The 18,823-nt window shown below is 44.2% G+C and overlaps 1 protein-coding gene across 50 annotated transcripts in view; it reads right to left on the bottom strand.

Moving 5' to 3' along the window:
* Positions 1-18,823, bottom strand: part of LOC138288307 (mucin-19) — a 1,675,551-nt gene that overhangs the window by 1,089,342 nt on the left and 567,386 nt on the right. For 48 of the 50 annotated variants that reach the window (XM_069229764.1, XM_069229784.1, XM_069229763.1 and 45 more), the window contains one exon: positions 4,726-4,785. In XM_069229764.1, coding sequence (XP_069085865.1) covers positions 4,726-4,785 — 60 coding nt within the window. The remainder of the gene's footprint in view (positions 1-4,725; positions 4,786-18,823) is intronic. The other 2 variants (XM_069229765.1, XM_069229771.1) reach the window with 1 other exon arrangement.

The following is an 18,823-nucleotide window of genomic DNA, read 5'->3' as shown; positions in this document are numbered from 1 at the left end:
TGGGGCCTTTTCGGGTTGAGGATGGAGTCAAGCTCAACTCCCAGTCCTACTGCCAGTTCCTGGAAGACACCTTCTTCAAGCAGTGGTACAGGAAGAAGTCTGCATCCTTCAAGAAAAACATGATTTTCATGCAGGACAATGCTCCATCACACGCGTCCAAGTACTCCACAGCGTGGCTGGCAAGAAAGGGTATAAAAGAAGGAAATCTAATGACATGGCCTCCTTGTTCACCTGATCTGAACCCCATTGAGAACCTGTGGTCCATCATCAAATGTGAGATTTACAAGGAGGGAAAACAGTACACCTCTCTGAACAGTGTCTGGGAGGCTGTGGTTGCTGCTGCACGCAATGTTGATGGTGAACAGATCAAAACACTGACAGAATCCATGGATGGCAGGCTTTTGAGTGTCCTTGCAAAGAAAGGTGGCTATATTGGTCACTGATTTGTTTTTGTTTTGTTTTTGAATGTCAGAAATGTATATTTGTGAATGTTGAGATGTTATATTGGTTTCACTGCTAATAATAAATAATTGAAATGGGTATATATTTTTTTTTGTTAAGTTGCCTAATAATTATGCACAGTGATAGTCACCTGCACACACAGATATCCCCCTAACATAGCTAAAACTAAAAACAAACTAAAAACTACTTCCAAAAATATTCAGCTTTGATATTAATGAGTTTTTTGGGTTCATTGAGAACATGGTTGTTGTTCAATAATAAAATTAATCCTCAAAAATACAACTTGCCTAATAATTCTGCACTCCCTGTAGTCTGTGAGTCCTTGAAGCTCTCCAGCACTTAGTGTGCCTTCTCTCCAAAGAGACGAGTCCAATTGAAGGGCATTTCCATGAGTTTGGCCAGGGCATCTCCCGAAAAGCCAGATGTTCTCAGCCAGGTGCGGCACCTCAAAGCCACTGTCGAGGAAACTGCTCTGCCCAGCAAGTCAGTTGTGCCCAAACCACACCTAATGGTTAGCTTTGCTACAGCTCCCCTGTCTTTCACTGCTTGAGAGAGGATGGCCCGGGCCTCCTCCAAGACCCGTGGCAGCACTTGCATGACTGTATCCCACAATGTATGGGAATAACAGCCCAACAGGCATGCTGAGTTCATCCACTACAATGCTAGGCTAGTGGAAAGAAAACATGTTTTTGCCTAAGCTATCCAGCCTCTTGGATGCCCTGTCCAGGGGAGTTGCATGTGCCATGGGAAGTTGAGGGTTGAACTACCCAGCTCTCAGGGGTTGGGTCTTGGGTAAGGAAACTAGGATCACCCGGGGCATGGTAATGGGGAGGGGCAAATGTCCTATTCACAGGACTCCCCTCTGCTGGGCTTGGACCAAGTTCCCTGCAGGATATCAGTCAGGGCTTCATTATAGGGCAATAGGGGTTGGGATGAGGAAGCCCCAGGCTGAAGCACTTCCATCAAGAGGTTATTCTTGACCACCACAGAGGGAAGTTCAAGGTCAAGGGCCTCTGCTGACCTCTTTACCATGATTGCATAAGATGCTACCTCCTCCATAGCCACGATAGGTGGAGAGAGCAAACCAGTATCTGGAGAGGTGTCTAGTCCACTGCCATCTCCTAGTACCTCATACTAGTCCAATGAAGCTCTTGACTCTAACTGGTATTGTAAATGGTCCAGTGACCCCCTCCTACTTTTCCCCCATGCCTGGCTGCTGCAGAAAATGCTTAGGCAAGGACTTCGGACCAATGGACCCTGCTGGCACTGGAATCAACATCAATCAAAGCCGTATTGACCCTGAGTTGTCGAGGATGGGAATGGAGTTTGCACAACCAGCGTTGATTCGGACCTGAGATCAGATCTATGAGACCCCATTGGAGCCAAGGCCAGAGTTGTTGGCACGGAACCTGATGGGGCCCCCTTTGACACCGCAGGGCCAGAAGGCGCTCTGGAGGGTTCAGCCCGCTCCAATACGCAGCTCACGGCCTCATAGAAGTCTTTCAACAGAGCCTGGGTTGCTCTGGCTCCCAGGGACAGGGGGAGGCTCGGAGTAGACCTGGCAACAGCTCATCAGAACCGTGCCTGGAACACAAATGTTCCTTACTCGTTGTATAAGGTTGATGGATGATGTGAAGTCTGTTTAGACTTCTTCTTTCTTCTTCTTGTGCCTCTTCCCCAAGTGTCCTGAGGCCCTCGTGTGTGAGAGAGAGGACTTGGAGCTTCTGGAGCAGTCCTGCAACCTTCTTCACGATCAGGCCTAGCCCTCTTAGGAATCGCCCTGGCCGGCATCGACTGCCAGGCCACAAGCACAAGGAACCGCTCCATGAAAGCTTTTGGTGTCATGGCCCAGCAGCATGAGCATGACTTTAAAATAGGGTTGCATGCTCCAGACTTCACAAGCAGACCAAGTGTGGGTCCGTTACCAACATTGCGTGATAGCAGGCACCACAGAGCTTAAAACCTGCCTTCCTGGAAGGCATCCTTCAACACACTTTCAAAAATAGTCATCAGAAAAACCTGTCAAAAAGACACATAGGGGTAGCTCTTCTCCGGATCAGTGCTAACTGGCACATACAGAAAAGAACTGACGTATGCTCCTGGATGGTGCCTATATAGGTGACTGCAATGTCACGTCTGGTGCCAATGATGCAAATGATAAGATGAGGAGCCACCCGACGGCACGCGGGGGCAACTGCTCACACAAAAGTTTCCGGATCGAGTCTGAAACCAGGGAAATTCAAAGGTAAGGAATCTGCTTCTAGAAGTCTCTATCACATATGGTGTTTTAATATTTCATTGATGATAAAGCAGTGCATGAAAATCATATTTAGTTTATTAAGCATATATCCCGAGGGATTTAGCATTTTGAGACTTTCCAAAGAAATGGTATTTGGATGAATAAATGAAGGTCAAAACAATTCATATCAAATGAACAACTTGAGGATATCTAAATTATACTTTAAATAATATCAGACAAAGTGTGTTCCATGTAGATGTGTTTGTCTTGTTTTTAAGCTGAGAAATATTTGTTAGTGTACCTAGTTTAAAATATGTGGGTGACCAAGATTCATGGGCACAAATTATGAAATGTGGACAAAAAAGGCTGAATATTACTTATCTTTCATAATATTTGAAGAATATCTGATGATCATTTTTTTCACGACTTGTGCACTCTGAAAGCTCCTGTAAGTCATTTTTACTGATTCTGCATGCAGGGGGCCTAAATGACGTTGTATGATCTCAATCCTGTTAATACACACTTACAGAATATACTTCCGGGATGGTTGAGCACAATTCAAAGCATTATGGAGCGTTTTTGAGTAAGAGTGTTTGGTCTAAAATTTCTGAGGGTAAACCAAACATGTATAAGGCAAAACTGTTAAATATAATAGAGTAGAAGCATGGTATTTTAGTTATGCTTTGATCTTCAACAAGAAAAAATATTAAACAAAGTCCCCGCAACTTTTTTGCGCACAACACCAAAGCTTTCATGATGGTTAAGCCCTACCATTGACTCAGCACATAGAAAAGCCCTAGCCAGTCTACATGTGAACCCTCTGGAAGAAATTACCACAAATGTAGCATACACAAATGTGTTCGACATTGCTTCAATGCTTCAGAATAATCAAAAATGGCTTAAATCTGAACTGCAGAAGTTGGCCAAATAATGAGCAACTGCGCACCCAAACAGAATGAAACAGAAACAAATGGCAAACATCTTTTAGAACATACATGCCTACACTCAATACCCTGTAAAAATCCATAACATTCACTAGCAGTCACTATTCGATAAAATCCATTACTATAAAAGCCTTGGTTTCTAACCCATATGACACACTTATAAACAACGAAAAGTAGATTAAAATACAATGTTCACAGATAACCTTAATTTCTGTTATGGAAAATTTCAAATCCGAAGAAGGTGCCAGATTTGAAAAGTACTTTGCCCATGCAATCATGCAAATTATAACAATGTATGAAAGAAAGGCATGTTCACTATAAATAATGGAATTTGAAATTATAAAGCTTGTAACACTGCTTAAATTATTAATAAATGAGAAAAAACACACGACGAGTATCTCAATAAACAACATTAGTAATGCAGCAGATCCGATATTCGTTTTAAGTCTGAAATGTTATAAGAGAATAAAAGATAGCTAAATTGAGCAAAATAAAATACAATGGAATAAGGGATTGCTAAATTCTTTCTGCGCAATTGGTAATTTTCCGCAGAATCACAGTGACATTTTAAAAACATCAGTGCAACAATTTCAATTCTTTTCATCTTTTCCGAAATATGGACATTATATTCCTGCATGCTCGAGTTAAATAGAGCAATTGAAAATAGATTTAAAAAGGCTGTAACACTTCATAATCAATATGAAACATTTGCAAACATTGCGCAATACTTTAATAATAAGACCATGGGAAAGTGTTTAGGTCTATTCTAGTACTCTGACAATATCCTAATACTTGGCATGCAGTGTAAAACAACCAAGCTGCCCAACAATTTAATCATTTACCTTAGAAAAAGTTACAAAATGACAGTTTGCTAAAAACATTTTTTAGACATAAACTACTTATGACACAATGATGTGAACTCAAAGGTGTGTCCAATGTTTTGACTAGGCAATTCACTTCCCCAACAGTAAGGGCAATTTTATGTACAATAATCTTTAGATCAATATATGACACACATGGCTATTTTTTGTATGTCTGTATTTCCTTGTTTACTAAGCTCATAAAAATTGAAATTCATACTTGCTGTACCAGTTGTGCTTGTATACACTTCAGTGGGTCCAGTAGAGAAAGGTGTAGTTTCTTAAAAAACAGAACAGATTTAATTAAGAATATATTAAGAACTATTTTATTCATTAAAAGAAACTTAAAAGAAACATTTTCAAATGTACGAACAGTCCTGTCAGTAATAGTTGTACAAAATAAATTGAATGTCTGGAGCTATGTCAAATTATTTTAACATAACACATAATTCTAGTTTTACAATGAATCTGAACGTAAGGTGCGTATTTACAGTTTAGTGGACAGGATACTCCACAACAAATGTGGCAGAGTACAGTACCCACCAAACGGATGACTCTATAAAATCAGGAAGACTGTCATGTTCCATTGGCGATGCCCCCGCTGACTCAGCCGATGAACAACTTCAACCAACTGCCTGGCAGAGTTCAGGCAGTTAGTTAAAGTATCTCAGTCCATCAACCCAATTTAGAGCAGACAACCAATTGTGCCTGCTTTGGGAGGTGTTTATGAAAAACAAGAAAAATGTTTGCTGAGCGGCTACACAAACCATGATAGCTGCCCTGCAAACGTGCAATTAGTTCAGAGCATCCTCTATGGAATAAATTTCTCAAAAGACACAGAAATCTCCACCAGGCAGACAGAAAGCTTAAAATGTAGTGGGCTACAGTCCATCAGGGCAACAGAGTAAATGCCTTTACCCCCAGTGCTTAATTTATAAATAAAAAGGTGCCAGTGCCCAAAGCCCTCCTCTTAAACACGCGGCTGCCGCAATTAAATGTGGGAACACGGAATACAGAGGCAGCGTAATCCTGAAGCCATCCCGGACCTCTTCAATCCATAAAAAGCCACTTGCTGCCCCTTCAGCTCACTCTTTCAGCTTTCTACTTTCTCCCTTTGTGGCGCTTTTTCTTTTTTCCCTTAATCCGTCTTTCCCATATGTGTCTTTAGCTCGTAGCAAATGCTTGAGGCAGAAGAATAAGCCCCAGCCCTCAAAATTAAGTGCCGGTGCTCAGCACCGGAAACAACAAGCACAAATTAAGCACTGCTTTACCCTCATGGCTGAATAGAGTACAGCCCCTCAAATGTGAAAACATGCTCCAAATTGTTACATTAGCTCAATGATAATTCTTCAGAATAACAACATACATTTATTTAAAGTTCAGGATTTTGGTTTCCATGTAATGTTTAATTATATTGAGGACAGGACCTACTTTTGTCCTCTCCAAAAACATCTCTTAACTTACAAAAATATCACCCTCTCTGTGACAGCCTATTGCACTTCATTGAAGCACACAGCCCAGAAGAATAATTATGCTTTTTAAATTATATTATTTATGAAAATGTGAATGACATCACATTGATCAATTATTGGACAGTAAGACAAAAATGTATATATTCACCAGCTGTGCTTGAAATGTGCATTTAATTATGTTTGAGGATGAAGCTTGCTTCACCTTTGCTACACAACCATCAATGCATTGAGATGAAAACATTTAAATTATACATTATTATATAAGATAATTGTGAGGCCAGTCTAAGTTTGCTTTAAGTTTTAGTTGAAATTGTTTGATATATGGTAACCTTGTTTGTTAATTTGAATATCTGGAAAGAAATGTCCCTGTTTATAGAAGCACATGTTCAACACATGTACACATGAGTGTTAACCCCGTGTGTGAAACACTAGTTTGATAGGACATTTTGGGCCTCATTATGAGTTTGACAGGCGGCGGAGGCTGCCAACCAAACTCTTCCTGTCATCAGGCCACCTGTGTGACCTGAATCCCGCCAGCCCTATTAGGAGTTCACAGAAGGGCCTGCGGGAGGAAACAGAGTTTCCACCCGCCGGGTCTGCGGTGAACCGGGTTCCAAGTCCCGCACTCAGCCAGCCTTTCCATGGTGGTGGAAACTACCATGGCAGGCTGGTGAATGGGAACTCGTAATCCCCAGAGCGCTGCCCTGGTGGATTACAACTGCCGGGACCACCAGGCTGCAGGCTGGTGGCAGCCTGGGCATGTTGCAGTTGAACTGTGGCAGCTCTGCCACGATTGGACCGCCACTTTGGCGGTGGTCCAACCATGACCGTGACCCTGGCGGGTCATTATGAGGCTCATAATGTTGAAATGTAATCTGCTGAGGATTCTATTTCTGTCTACATATTTTATGTTGGTATTATAGGTTAGTTGTCTATCATTAGAGTGTCTGGGCAGTTAAATCAGTACAGCCTCCTGATCAACCTCAAAGATATTTTCCATATACCTTGACATATCACATGCCTATTGAGAACAGACATGCTTGACTCTAGAACTCTGTATCTACAGCAATGGCTGATAGAAATGTTAAATGGCCTTCTAACCAGTGTCCATGACAATTACATCTGTGCAAAGCCATTGGTGTATGGCTCCATTGTGTCAACTCTCTATGTCAGTTGAATTGTTCTGCTATGGAGTCTGTGGAACATAAACTGACCAAATTGGAGATCAGGTTCCTGCTGGATTTCAGTAAATGTGTGTTATCAGGTCTCCAGCACAAGTAATATCTGAGCAAGGGCATGCACGGTCTCAATGAGAATCCCCTTTGATTGGCTGGCCATAATATTCACAGCTTGTTGTAGCAGCCTTTACAGGACACAGGAATATGATTCAATGGAAATGTGTTGTAGAGAAAGACTGTTTTGAGGGGCACAACAACAAACACATATCAAGGGTGATTTTAAGTTACAATATAAATCAATTGGTTGTGTTTTACTTATTTTAGGAATTCTGGGAAGTGCTCAAGTGATTTTACCCTGTGAAAAATGCTGAACTTCTGCAGGGTATTAATGGGTGTCAAGTGGTTTTTCTGATGACTTCTTCATAGAGGTTAAGGAAGGCGTGCCAGAAGCTACAATGACAGCATATGTTCTTTAAATTCCCACTACCTTCTTCAGCCAGGTGAGAATAAAGTCTGAGTAAAATATGCATTTCAACAGCCTCAACAGTCTTTCAGTTGACTCCCCAGTGTTCTACATCAGCTTGCCACGGTTAATTTTTCTAATGAACTAAAGTGCTAACATTCTTTATTTCTGACAATAGAATGGCATACCTGAATGCTTGATGGAATAAAAGCTGTAAAACCTGAAGCACTGACTTTAGAAATGAGCAAAATGAGAGGGGTAATTTTGTCATTGAAGTTATGGTTAGTGCTCTAGAAAGCAAAAACGAGGACATGTTTTCTATGAATTCTCCTATATCTTTCTTATCCATGTCAGTAGAACATTCTGACGTGAAAATTTAAAGATGTACTTTCAACACAAGCAGCAGTCTTTTGGTCAGCTCCCTAGTAATCAACTGGAGTGTCACCATAGAATTCTAATGAACAACTGGAGCACTAACATTTTGTATTTAAGGCAAAAGTGAGGCATTCCTATGTGCCATTTTGTAGGAATAGGAGCTATTGAATTTAAGGCCTTCTCTTACCTAACAGGCTGAAGAGAAGGAGCATTGAAATGTTAATGAAGGTATGAACCAGCAGGTGAAAAAGATGAGGGGTGGTATAGATTGAAATAATCTGAGACATAATGTACTTTTAAAGGCTCTAAAAACAGAGCGGGACGTCTGCATAAGTGCAGCATCCCATTTCCACATGTTTCTGTTTACTCAGACTACTCATCTTCTCAGTCAGTTAACAGGTCCCTTTAAAATAGTACATTTTTTAAATATATATATATATATATATATATATATATATATATATATAAATACATATATATATCGCTCTCTCTTTTTCTATCTCTCTCCCTATATATATATTGCCCTGTATATGCTTTTATGTCATGTGCCCATGACCGATGGAGGGAGTTGTATTCCATACAGCTCTGCATGCAACACTGTGTTAAGTCATTGGAGCAGCAAAGCGCACCATTGGCCTGCTGACGTCAGTTTCATGGGCTTCAAGTAGTCCGAGGGAATGAATAAATCTAGAAATATTACACCATAAACTGTGCCATTGATGCTCTTTAATCGGTGAGCCCAATATTTGTCCCCATAATGTCACATACCACAGAGGGGGTTTATTTATGGTAGATCTCAAGAGAGCATACAGAAAGGAAATGCAACCCATAGAAGAACTGGCCTTCTGAACATATTGCTCAATGGGGAGAAGATCCCTAGTGGTAGCCTGTTGTATTTCTACTGTGAGAACCCCATTTTTCAGCTTGGTATAATGGTAGGCCTCAGATTTGGGGAGATTAAAACCTCAGCAACAGTTATCAAATGTTAACATGTCCCAAGTGTGAAATAGATCAGCTATAGTAAGGCAGCCCCCTTCTCGCCACTTATCAAAGGGGCCAGGTGTCAGGGCAGGGGAATGACGGGTTGAAGTGTATTGGTGTACGGGGCGAGGGGAAAGTCTTCAGCCTATGGATCTTAGTGACTGTATCCCTGGTTTTCAACGTGGTCACTGTTGGAGTGCTTAGATAGGTGATAAGCAGTTTGTCTGCCTTAGGTTTCCACAGTATGTCCCAGATGGTTCTACCAACTATCACTCGGTCTGTTTGCAGCCAGTGTTTGTCAGACATCTTCAGCGATAACTCAAAGCTAAGCCACTCTATAATAGGTCAAAAATCAGGAAGCCACAGTCCCCCCCTCTTTGGGAAGCATCAGAAGACGATAAGCCAGACGAGCTCTATGGGTTTGCCATATAAATTTCATAAGCAGTGAATGAATGCTACTAAAGAATTCCTGGTCAACCGCACTCGGGAGCCCCTAAAACAGGTACAATGACCTGGGGAGGATTATCATTTTAACAGCATTTATATGTCCTAACCAGGTTAAATATATCAGACCCCAGTGCTTGAAGTCAAGCTTGAGTTGCCGCAATAGAGGAGGGTAGTTTGCCATGTAAAGATCAGTTATTGGAGGAGTCAGTTTAATTTCCAGGTACATAATTTCCTTCATTGCTAATTGGAATGGGGAGATTAATGTCAGTTGTAAACATCTCACAGGAGCAAACAAACACAAATGATGGATGGAATGCAGAACCAATCAAACATTCACCCCAGTCACAAATCTGGATTTAATCCATCAATTCTTCCGCTCACCATGCCCCCCCCAGTTTGGAGCAAGCCATATGCAACCCCCCCATTGGGAACAGCCCAGCCTGAACTGCCAGGCCAGGTCCTCCCTGGACTGAAAACAAGCATCCTGGGACCTGTTATCACCCTTCATCAGCCAGGCTAGCTTAAATCAAGTGGAAACGTGAGCCCGTGACCCACGTGTGGGCATACCCGGTGCACTTAGGGCTCATGGAACCCAAACCACAACAGGGTATGGGACAGAAAGACCCAATCCACCCTATCGAAGGCCTTCTCGGTGTACAGTGTTAGTTCAGTGTTAGCAGGATCTCCAGGAGGGATCTCTTCGTAGCTTTCTCAATTAAGTGTGTAACTCGCTTTAGGCTGTCATGAGTTTGGAATCCTGGGATGAAGCCCGATTGGTCCGTATGTATCAGCTCCGGCATCACCTCCTCTAACCTATGATCCAATATTTTAGTGTATAATTTAGCAACTAAATTAAAGAGGGCTATTGGGCGGTAGCATGCACATAAGTCTAAGGGCTTCCCTGGCTTTGGGGTAACCAAAATCAAAGCTTCTCCCATGGAGGGGGTTACTGCATGAGTATCAGCTTTATGGTTAAAGAGATCTGTCAAGTGTGGGACCAACTCAGAGCTGAAGGTCTTATTAAAGGATGCATTGAAGTCATCCGGGCCAGGAGCCTTAAGGAGTTTAAGGGAATCAATGGTAAATTGTACTTCCTTTGGTGAATTAGGGGCATTTAATATATCATTGTGAGTTGAGAAGACCTGGGGTAAATCAATACCTGCAAGATAAGTTAGTTGTGCCTTATCATCCCAGAGCTCTGTGGTATAGAGACGCTCATAAAAATCTCATAGCATTCCTACCTTCCCCTGCTCTGTGTGCTGAACCTGTCCTTCTTCACCACAAACTTGCTTAATATGTACATATATGGGTCTGTTCCTGCTTGACTCATAGCTGCTTGGCAAGGTGAGACCCTATCTTATTACCTTTCTCATATGTGTTATGTTTAAGCTGCAAGAGGGAGAGCTCCGCCCTATTGGTGTATATGGCTTTAAATTTCCCTCGAAGAGACATAACTTTCCTTTGAAGGTGTAGTGTGGGGGGTCAGCTTGTGAGCGTTTTTAGCTTTGACTAATTCTGCTTCAAGCATTTCCCTCGCCTCCGTCTTCTGACTAGTTAATGTGGTTATCAAGGAAAAAAGATTTCCCTCAAAGGACAGCCTTAAAGGCATCCCATAGTAGACAGGGATCTAACTGTCCAAGTCGATTGAGATGAAAATATTCCCTAATAGATTTCCTAAGTTCAGTGTGGAGTATGAGATCTCTTGATAACATATTAGGGAAGTACAATTTCCGAGAGGAGTAATTCTGGGGATGCCAGTCGAGAACTATCTCCAGAGGGGCATGTTCAGAGATAGTGATTGGGTGTATGTTAGTAATTAAGATGGAACATTCTATTTGTTGGCTACCAGATGTATGGGCAATGCTGGGATAGGTTCTATGGGAATGAGAAAAGAATGTATAATAATGCATAGTGGGGTTCAGTAGTCTCCATGCATCTATCAAACCCAAGGGGTGTATTGTTGCTTTAATAGTTTTGGGGAAGAATCCATCATGGGTTCTATGTAAGTGTGAAGTATCTAAAATGGTAAAATGGAGACCCATATTAAATTACACTCCAACATCAATCTGATGTTCCCCTTCGTAAAGCCCCCCAGCATAGAGAGGGAAGAGTGGAAGAAGTCCGCCTGGCCTGTGCTGGGAGCATAGAATGTAGCAAGGGTACATAAGCAACCATTTGCAAGAGCCTTAACTTTTTGGATTCTCATCTCTTTATCTGATTTACTACATAGGAAGTTAAAATTAACAATGGAATGGAGTAGTATCACGACCCCATTGTGTTTTGTTTTAGCTGATGAGGTGTAGATATTGGGGTATGCTCTGTAATGCAGTCTGTGCACTTCTGCCCGTTATAGGTGGGTTTGCTGGAGCACTACAACATCAAATCACCTATTGAACAGGTATTTCCACATCTGGGAGTGCTTATTGGGGGAGCTGAGCCCCCTAACATTCCATGTCAAGATGTTTAACACCATCTAAATATTAATAGAGAAATATTTGTTGGGCATAGTTTCTGGAGGCATACCACTTCACGACCTTCCAATCTCCACTCCCCTCCCATCCCACCCCTCAATGCCCCAGAGCCACCCCATTCCATAAGTACAGTCCCATCATGAAAAAAACAATCAACAAACAAGCAATATAAATGTAGAACCTGGAAGCAAGTGTTCGTTCAATGTTGCCAACACCACTGATGATTAAAGACTAAGGGGGTCATTCCGACCCTGGCGGTCATAGACCGCCAGGGCCGGGGACCGCGGATGCACCGCCAACAGGCTGGCGGTGCATCCAGGCCAATTCTGACCGCGGCGGTAAAGCCGCGGTCAGAAAAGGGAAACCGGTGGTTTCCCGCCGGTTTTCCCCTGGCCTGAGGAATCCTCCATGGCGGCGCAAAAGGCAGCACCGCCATGGGGATTCCGACCCCCTTCCCGCCAGCCTGGTTCTGGCGGTTTTGACCGCCAGAACCTTGCTGGCGGGAACGGGTGTCGTGGGGCCCCCTAACAGGGCCCCACAAAGATTTTCAGTGTCTGCATAGCAGACACTGAAAATCGCGACGGGTGCAACTGCACCCGTCGCACCCTTTCCACTCCGCCGGCTCCATTCGGAGCCGGCATCCTCGTGGAAGGGGGTTTCCCGCTGGGCGGGCGGGCGGCCTTCTGGCGGTCGCCCGCCGGCCCAGCGGCAAAACTCTGAATTACCGCGGCGGTCTTTTGACCGCGCTGCGGTATTCTGTCGGGGGTACTTTGGCGGGCGGCCTCCGCCGCCCGCCGAAGTCAGAATGACCCCCTAAGGGTATTGTGGATGGAAACCTTAGATGAATTTACTATATGCAATGAGCATTTGGTCTTGAGAGGTATTGACTTAATAATTAAGAAGCAAACTTACAACAATGGCTCACCAAGGTCACTTGGGTAAAACTATGACCAAGAAGAGGCTCAAAGAGAGATCGTGATGGCAGGACTAGAACTAGTAGTAACCAGAAATGGTTGGTTGTTCTATGTGCAAAGAGGGTGAGAAGCAATTGAGAGAGGGAATGTACAAAAACAACCAAACCCAGCATATTGGTGATACAGGTTCTTCTTGGATTAAAATATGTCTGGATTTCATTGGTCCTTTTCTATTCCTTCATGATACTCATCAGTTTGCTGCAGTATAGTTGATGTTCATTCTAAATGGTTAGAGATAATTTTCATGACTAGTATCAGCACCTCTAACTCTATTAAAGCTTTGAAAGATGTTTTCACTCAGGAAGGAGTACTAAGATACATTCTCAAGTACAAAGGAATATAGTTAGTTTCAGATGAGATGTGTGAGCTACTGGATACACGTGGAATTAGACACATAGGCTTAACTCTATTATCCCCAATCTGATGCAAGGTAGAAAGGGACAACTGCTTAGTCAGGGGAACTCTGGAGATGGCCATCAAGAGTGGTGTGAGAGTGGATGAAGCTGTCAGAGACATTGTACGGGCATTTTAAACTACTGTTAATGACTAAACTAGAGTTTTGTTTTTCAAAAAAATGAGAGGTAACAAGGATGGTTCAAATTTGTTGCTGTACTGGTTAAATGAGTTGAAAGAAATCTTATAAATCTATAGAATGCATATCCCGGTAAAGCATTGAGACAGGTGATTGGGTTAAGGTCAGATTGGGGACAATATCATCTGGACTGTCAAAGATCAAGGCGCCCTCCAAGGAGGAAAATGTTTACAGTAATTGCCTAGAACCTGAGAAGGGACAGACATGGAATGCTACAAGAGTGATGTTATATCAGAGGAATGGTAAATGCTCAGAGAGATTTAAAAGTGTCAATATTTGCAATGGGTTGATGTTGATAACCAATAAGGAAATGTTAGGTTTGGTCAGACAAGATGGTGGAAGTCGAAGTTCAAGTGATGATAATTCACTTAAGCAACACTTTGCTAGGCGAGGGAGCGAAGTAGCAGGAGCTCAAACACACACTCTTTTGCATTCAGAATGGAGTCCCTTTGGCTAGGTAACTTTGTGGTGTAAATATTCATTATTGGAGTGACTTTGTGGTATAATATTGTCAGAAAGTGGATTGTTAGTAGGTGAGGGTGTTCACCTTCAGCCGGTATTAATACCAAAATCACTATTAGTTCCAGTCAAGTCTCAGTAAACTAATCCTTGCTCAACCATGGGTAGCTTGGCAGCGAGCCGTCTGGCTTAGGAGACAGGTATGTGTACAGCATTTAATACCACCAAAACAGTGAATGAGTAAAAGACAGCACAATAAAAATTCAGCACCAATTTATAAAAATAGAGAGTATTTTTATCTTTAAAATGACACCAAAACAACAAATACCAAACAAAGGTAGCCAGAAATATAAATTTTTAAGGATTAAGGCGGTCATTATGAACACGGCGGGAAACACTGTCAACCGCCGTGGCGGCAGTGAACAGAATGCTGCCGTTGGCAGTGAAAGGAAACCAGCCATATAATAAATGAAAATCCCAACCCTGCCAAAAATCACCAGACAACCACTCCCTGCCATGACCCTGTCAGGGAAATCCCGAACCTCCACACCCGCCACCGCCAAGCACACCCATATCCCGCCTTCCAAATAATGATGCACAAATCACCTTGATGGACAGTGGAGGCCAAACGACCATTGGCGGCTCCGACAGCCATTGGCGGCAAGTGAACTTAACAGCAAGAAGTGCACACATTGGATAAGTGTGTAACCCACACACCTGACACACATCCATACCCCATAAAACACCCCCAGACATACCCCACAATCCTTTGCAACAAAACCAGGCCAAGAAGACGGAGAGCACCAGAGGCAGACATCGAACGCCAGCATACAGGAGACTCACACCGACCCACAGAAGAGCACCCTCACCGCGTTCCCAGCCCCAACACCATTCACCACACTCACCATGTCACCCCCAAACATCCACGCTTCTCCAAAAGGGAGTTAAGGACCATGGTGGACGAGATCCTGAAGGTAGAGCCACACATTTTCAGGGCGAGGTGCCGCACACACCCATCACAAGGAAGATGGAGCTATGGCAGACTATTGTGAACAGGGTCAATGCAGTGGGACACCATCCACGCACCAGGGATGACATCTGGAAGAGATGGAATGACCTGCGGGAGAAGGTCAGGGGCATGGCATCAAGGTACCACATCGCAGTGCAGAAGACTGGGGGAGGACCGGCACCAACACCACCAGAATACACAGACTGGGAGGAAAAGGTACTGGCCATCCTGCACCCCGAGGGACTCACTGGAGGAATGGACTCAGGTAAGTCATCAACATATACCCCATATACACCATACCTGTAATGCATGCACCACCCTACCCCACCCACACCCACCAGGACCAACACCCCACCCAGGCATCAGCCACTAACAACAGGCCCACATCCCTCCCCCTATGTACAGTCACCTACCCCTGCAAGTACCCACAATGGAAGGACACCCCCCACCACAATGCAACCCCACAGTCGACGCTAAATGCAGTGTCAACCTCACAAAGGCACCCTGTAAGGCCACTGAAAGTAACCCCAGCACAAAATATCCCAGTCCTGTTCACCTCAAACGTTCATGCAGCTATAACAGACATGTCTATGTCCCCCAAAAGGCACCACCACCCATACAACCCTAACGGATGGGACAAGGAGTGCCACTGCCCCCCAGGGAGACAGAGGCACCTCACAGGACACTGGTGAAGGATTCCTGGATGCTGATGAGCAGGCAGGCCCCTCACAAAGTCCTGGACTCACCATGCAGCAGCCCCACCCATGAAACCAATGTCACCCCTACCATCCAGTCAAGACCAGCAGCCCAGGGCAAGCGTCCCCACACCAGTGTATCCAGGCCACAGACTGGTGGAACACAGGTACAGAGGCCACAGTCTCCCACTCCCAATATGCAGGAAGGCGAGGGCCCCAGTACAAGTGGTACTGCCAGACCTGTGCAGGGGACACAGGCACAGGGGGCTAGGGCAAGTGCAAGGGTGGCAGTGGGCCAGGGGGGAGGCCACAGGATGGATGCAGCAGCCCAAGACGTGATATCAGAGGTACTGGGGGCCTACCAGCATAACCATGATAGGTTGACACAGATTGTGTCCACCCTGGAGCACAGTCAGAGGATGCAGCAGGAACACCACCAACAGGCCATGGAGCAGTGGAAACAGCACAACGCCACAATGGCCATCATAGCAGGAGCACTGCCGCAGCTGTTCCAAAGCCAGTCTGACACCCACACAGGACAAGAGGCCCCCACTACAGCACCGGACACCCACCATGAGAATACACCATCAGCAGAAACATCCTAGGAACTACCCTCACAGGAAACCCAAGGACCTACCATGTCATCCCCTGCAGCTCAACAGCAGGTGCCCAAACGGACTGTCAGGCCAAGATATGGCACTGGATCCCCAGCAAAGAAAAAGGCCTCCTACAAGATTTAACTCAGCAACAATCTGCACATCAACCATCCCACTCAATCAGCCACCACACATTTCTAAGAGGCAATATGAACTAATGTAAGAAAAGATGGACCCATCATTAGTACCAATAAGGCTGCCACTGTGTTGGTCTTGAGGACACCCACCCCTTCCGACTTGCCATCACTGTAAATAGCACTATTCACTAACTTCAACCAATAAAACACATATCACACCTGTAACACTGTCCCCTGTGTTGAATTGTGAACAGTGAAGTATGGATGCAACTTGCTGATAACTACTTTATTATCAAATCTGTCCATGAAGGGAGTCCTGTGTGCCTAAATGTTGGCAATAAGTAAATGCAGAAAAATTCAATCTGTACCATGCAGACGTGGACCATGTTTCACCTATCATTATCAACCCCCCTATCTGACTGAGCACACTGCTAGTATGTGTCACAAACCCCAATGTCAGGCCCAAGTCCCACACAGTTACTGGAAGTAGAGTTGTATCAGTTGGGTCCTGGAATTGACATCTTCCCCTTCCTCATCATCACCATCACTCTCCTCACCTCTCTGAGGTAGCTGGTCAGGACATTCAGCACCCTGCACCTCCAAGAGGGGGATAGAATGTCTCACTGCCACTATGTGCAGCATGCAGCAGGCCACCACTTTTCTACACACCTTTTCAGGCCCATAGGCCAGGGAACCCCCAGAGATATGTAGACAACAAAATCTAGCCTTCAGGAGACCTATAGTTCGCTCTATCACACTCCCAGTACGTGCATGGGCCTCATTGTAATTCCTGTCTGCATCCGTCCTGGGATTCCTCACTGGTGTCAGGAGCCAACGCAAGTTTGGATAGCCAGAATCACCTAGAAAAAGGTGCAATACAGAGTGGTCATTGTTATGCCCCTAAGTCAGACTGCCTGGCTGTCTGCTATGTTTCACTTAGTGACAGGCATACTTACCTATGATCCACCCTCCGTCCTCTTGGAGTTGTTCCATCCTGTGTGGCACACTACTGTTCCTTAACACAAAGGAATCATGGACTGAACCTGGGAACATGGCATTCACATGTGAAATGTACTGCTCTGCAGTACATACCAATTGGATGTTCATGGAGTGAAAGTTCTTTCTGTTTCTGAACACCTGTTCACTCACTCTTGGGGGGATGATCGGTATGTGGGTGCCATCGATGGCACCTATAACATGGTGTATGTTGGCAAAGGCATAGAATTTCGACTTGATGGCAGGGAGGTCAGTACTTTGGGGAAACCTCACATAGGACTGCATGTGTCGTAGAAGTGCATTCAGAAATCTTGTCAGTACCATGCTGAACATTGGCTGTGAAAATCCAGCACCCATGCCCACTGTCACTTGAAATGAGCCCGTGGCCAGGAAATGGAATGCGTAGAGCACCTGCACTTCAGTAGGGATGGCATGCTGATTACGATTTCCCAGAGTTAGTGCAGGATCCAGTAAATCACAACGTCCCTGAATTGTTGCAATAGCGCTGCCTGAGTGCTGGTCCCAGTGATCGCAGTTCTGCCGTTTCACAGGCACACTCTTTGCCTCGAAGTATGTCACTATTATCGAGAACATTGTTACTTGAAGCCAAGGTTACATGTAGATCAGTGCTTTGAAGGTCATATAGCTCTGCACAGGCATCTCAGAAGAACTCTCTTTCAGTGCTTGCTTGGTGCGCTGATGTAACAAAATAAAAATAAGACTCACGTTTTACCTCCTTAACACTGTGACTCTTCACTCAATTATTTGCATAGCACTGAACCTCTCTGCAACTGTGAGCTTGTCTGAGAATAAGTAATGCTCAATTCATATTTGGAATGCCTTAATCTGAGTGACTCCCAATTAAAAGAGGATGAGTCCTTGATTGTAAGAATAAAACAGACTTGAGCTGGAGTGTATATTGATGCAGGCCAGCCCTTTGAAACACCAGCTAATGTGCTTTGCTGCTTTTGCTCTGAGTATGTTGAAACCTATTTAATAAGAAATAGCACCTCTTCTGAAAGCCAGCAGGGTTTATTTTTATTTTTATATACCCCAGAGCTGTGGTTTCTGAAGGATTGCGTCCTCCCCGTTAGACTGTCAGTGCCAACAGGTAAAGACAGGAGGCTACAAGGGGTAACAAAATGAACAGCGCCAGTTATGCCTACCCCATCGGTGACTTATTGCTTAGAAGCAGCACCTGCACTACCATCGGATCCAGTGAGAACCTACTTTCTGTCAACTGCGGCCCAAAGTTAATCAACTCTTGCATCAGTTTTACAGGAACTCGGCTCCAGCAGCGTCCAGGTAGCACGGGCTTCTTTATGGTCTAATGTGTCCTTTATAATGCTGAGCCCGCTGCTGCTTTCTTGTATTGTATTGTAGGATTTTTGTAAAGAGCGTTCCGGCAAAAAAGAATCAAAGCGCTGGTCTTCGTAAGATAAATAGAGACCAGGACCAACCCTGGAAATGAAA

This window comes from Pleurodeles waltl, chromosome 4_1 (assembly GCF_031143425.1).
Source record: "Pleurodeles waltl isolate 20211129_DDA chromosome 4_1, aPleWal1.hap1.20221129, whole genome shotgun sequence".
Classification (NCBI taxonomy): Eukaryota; Metazoa; Chordata; class Amphibia; order Caudata; family Salamandridae; genus Pleurodeles; species Pleurodeles waltl.
This window is presented reverse-complemented; position numbering and strand designations above follow the sequence as displayed.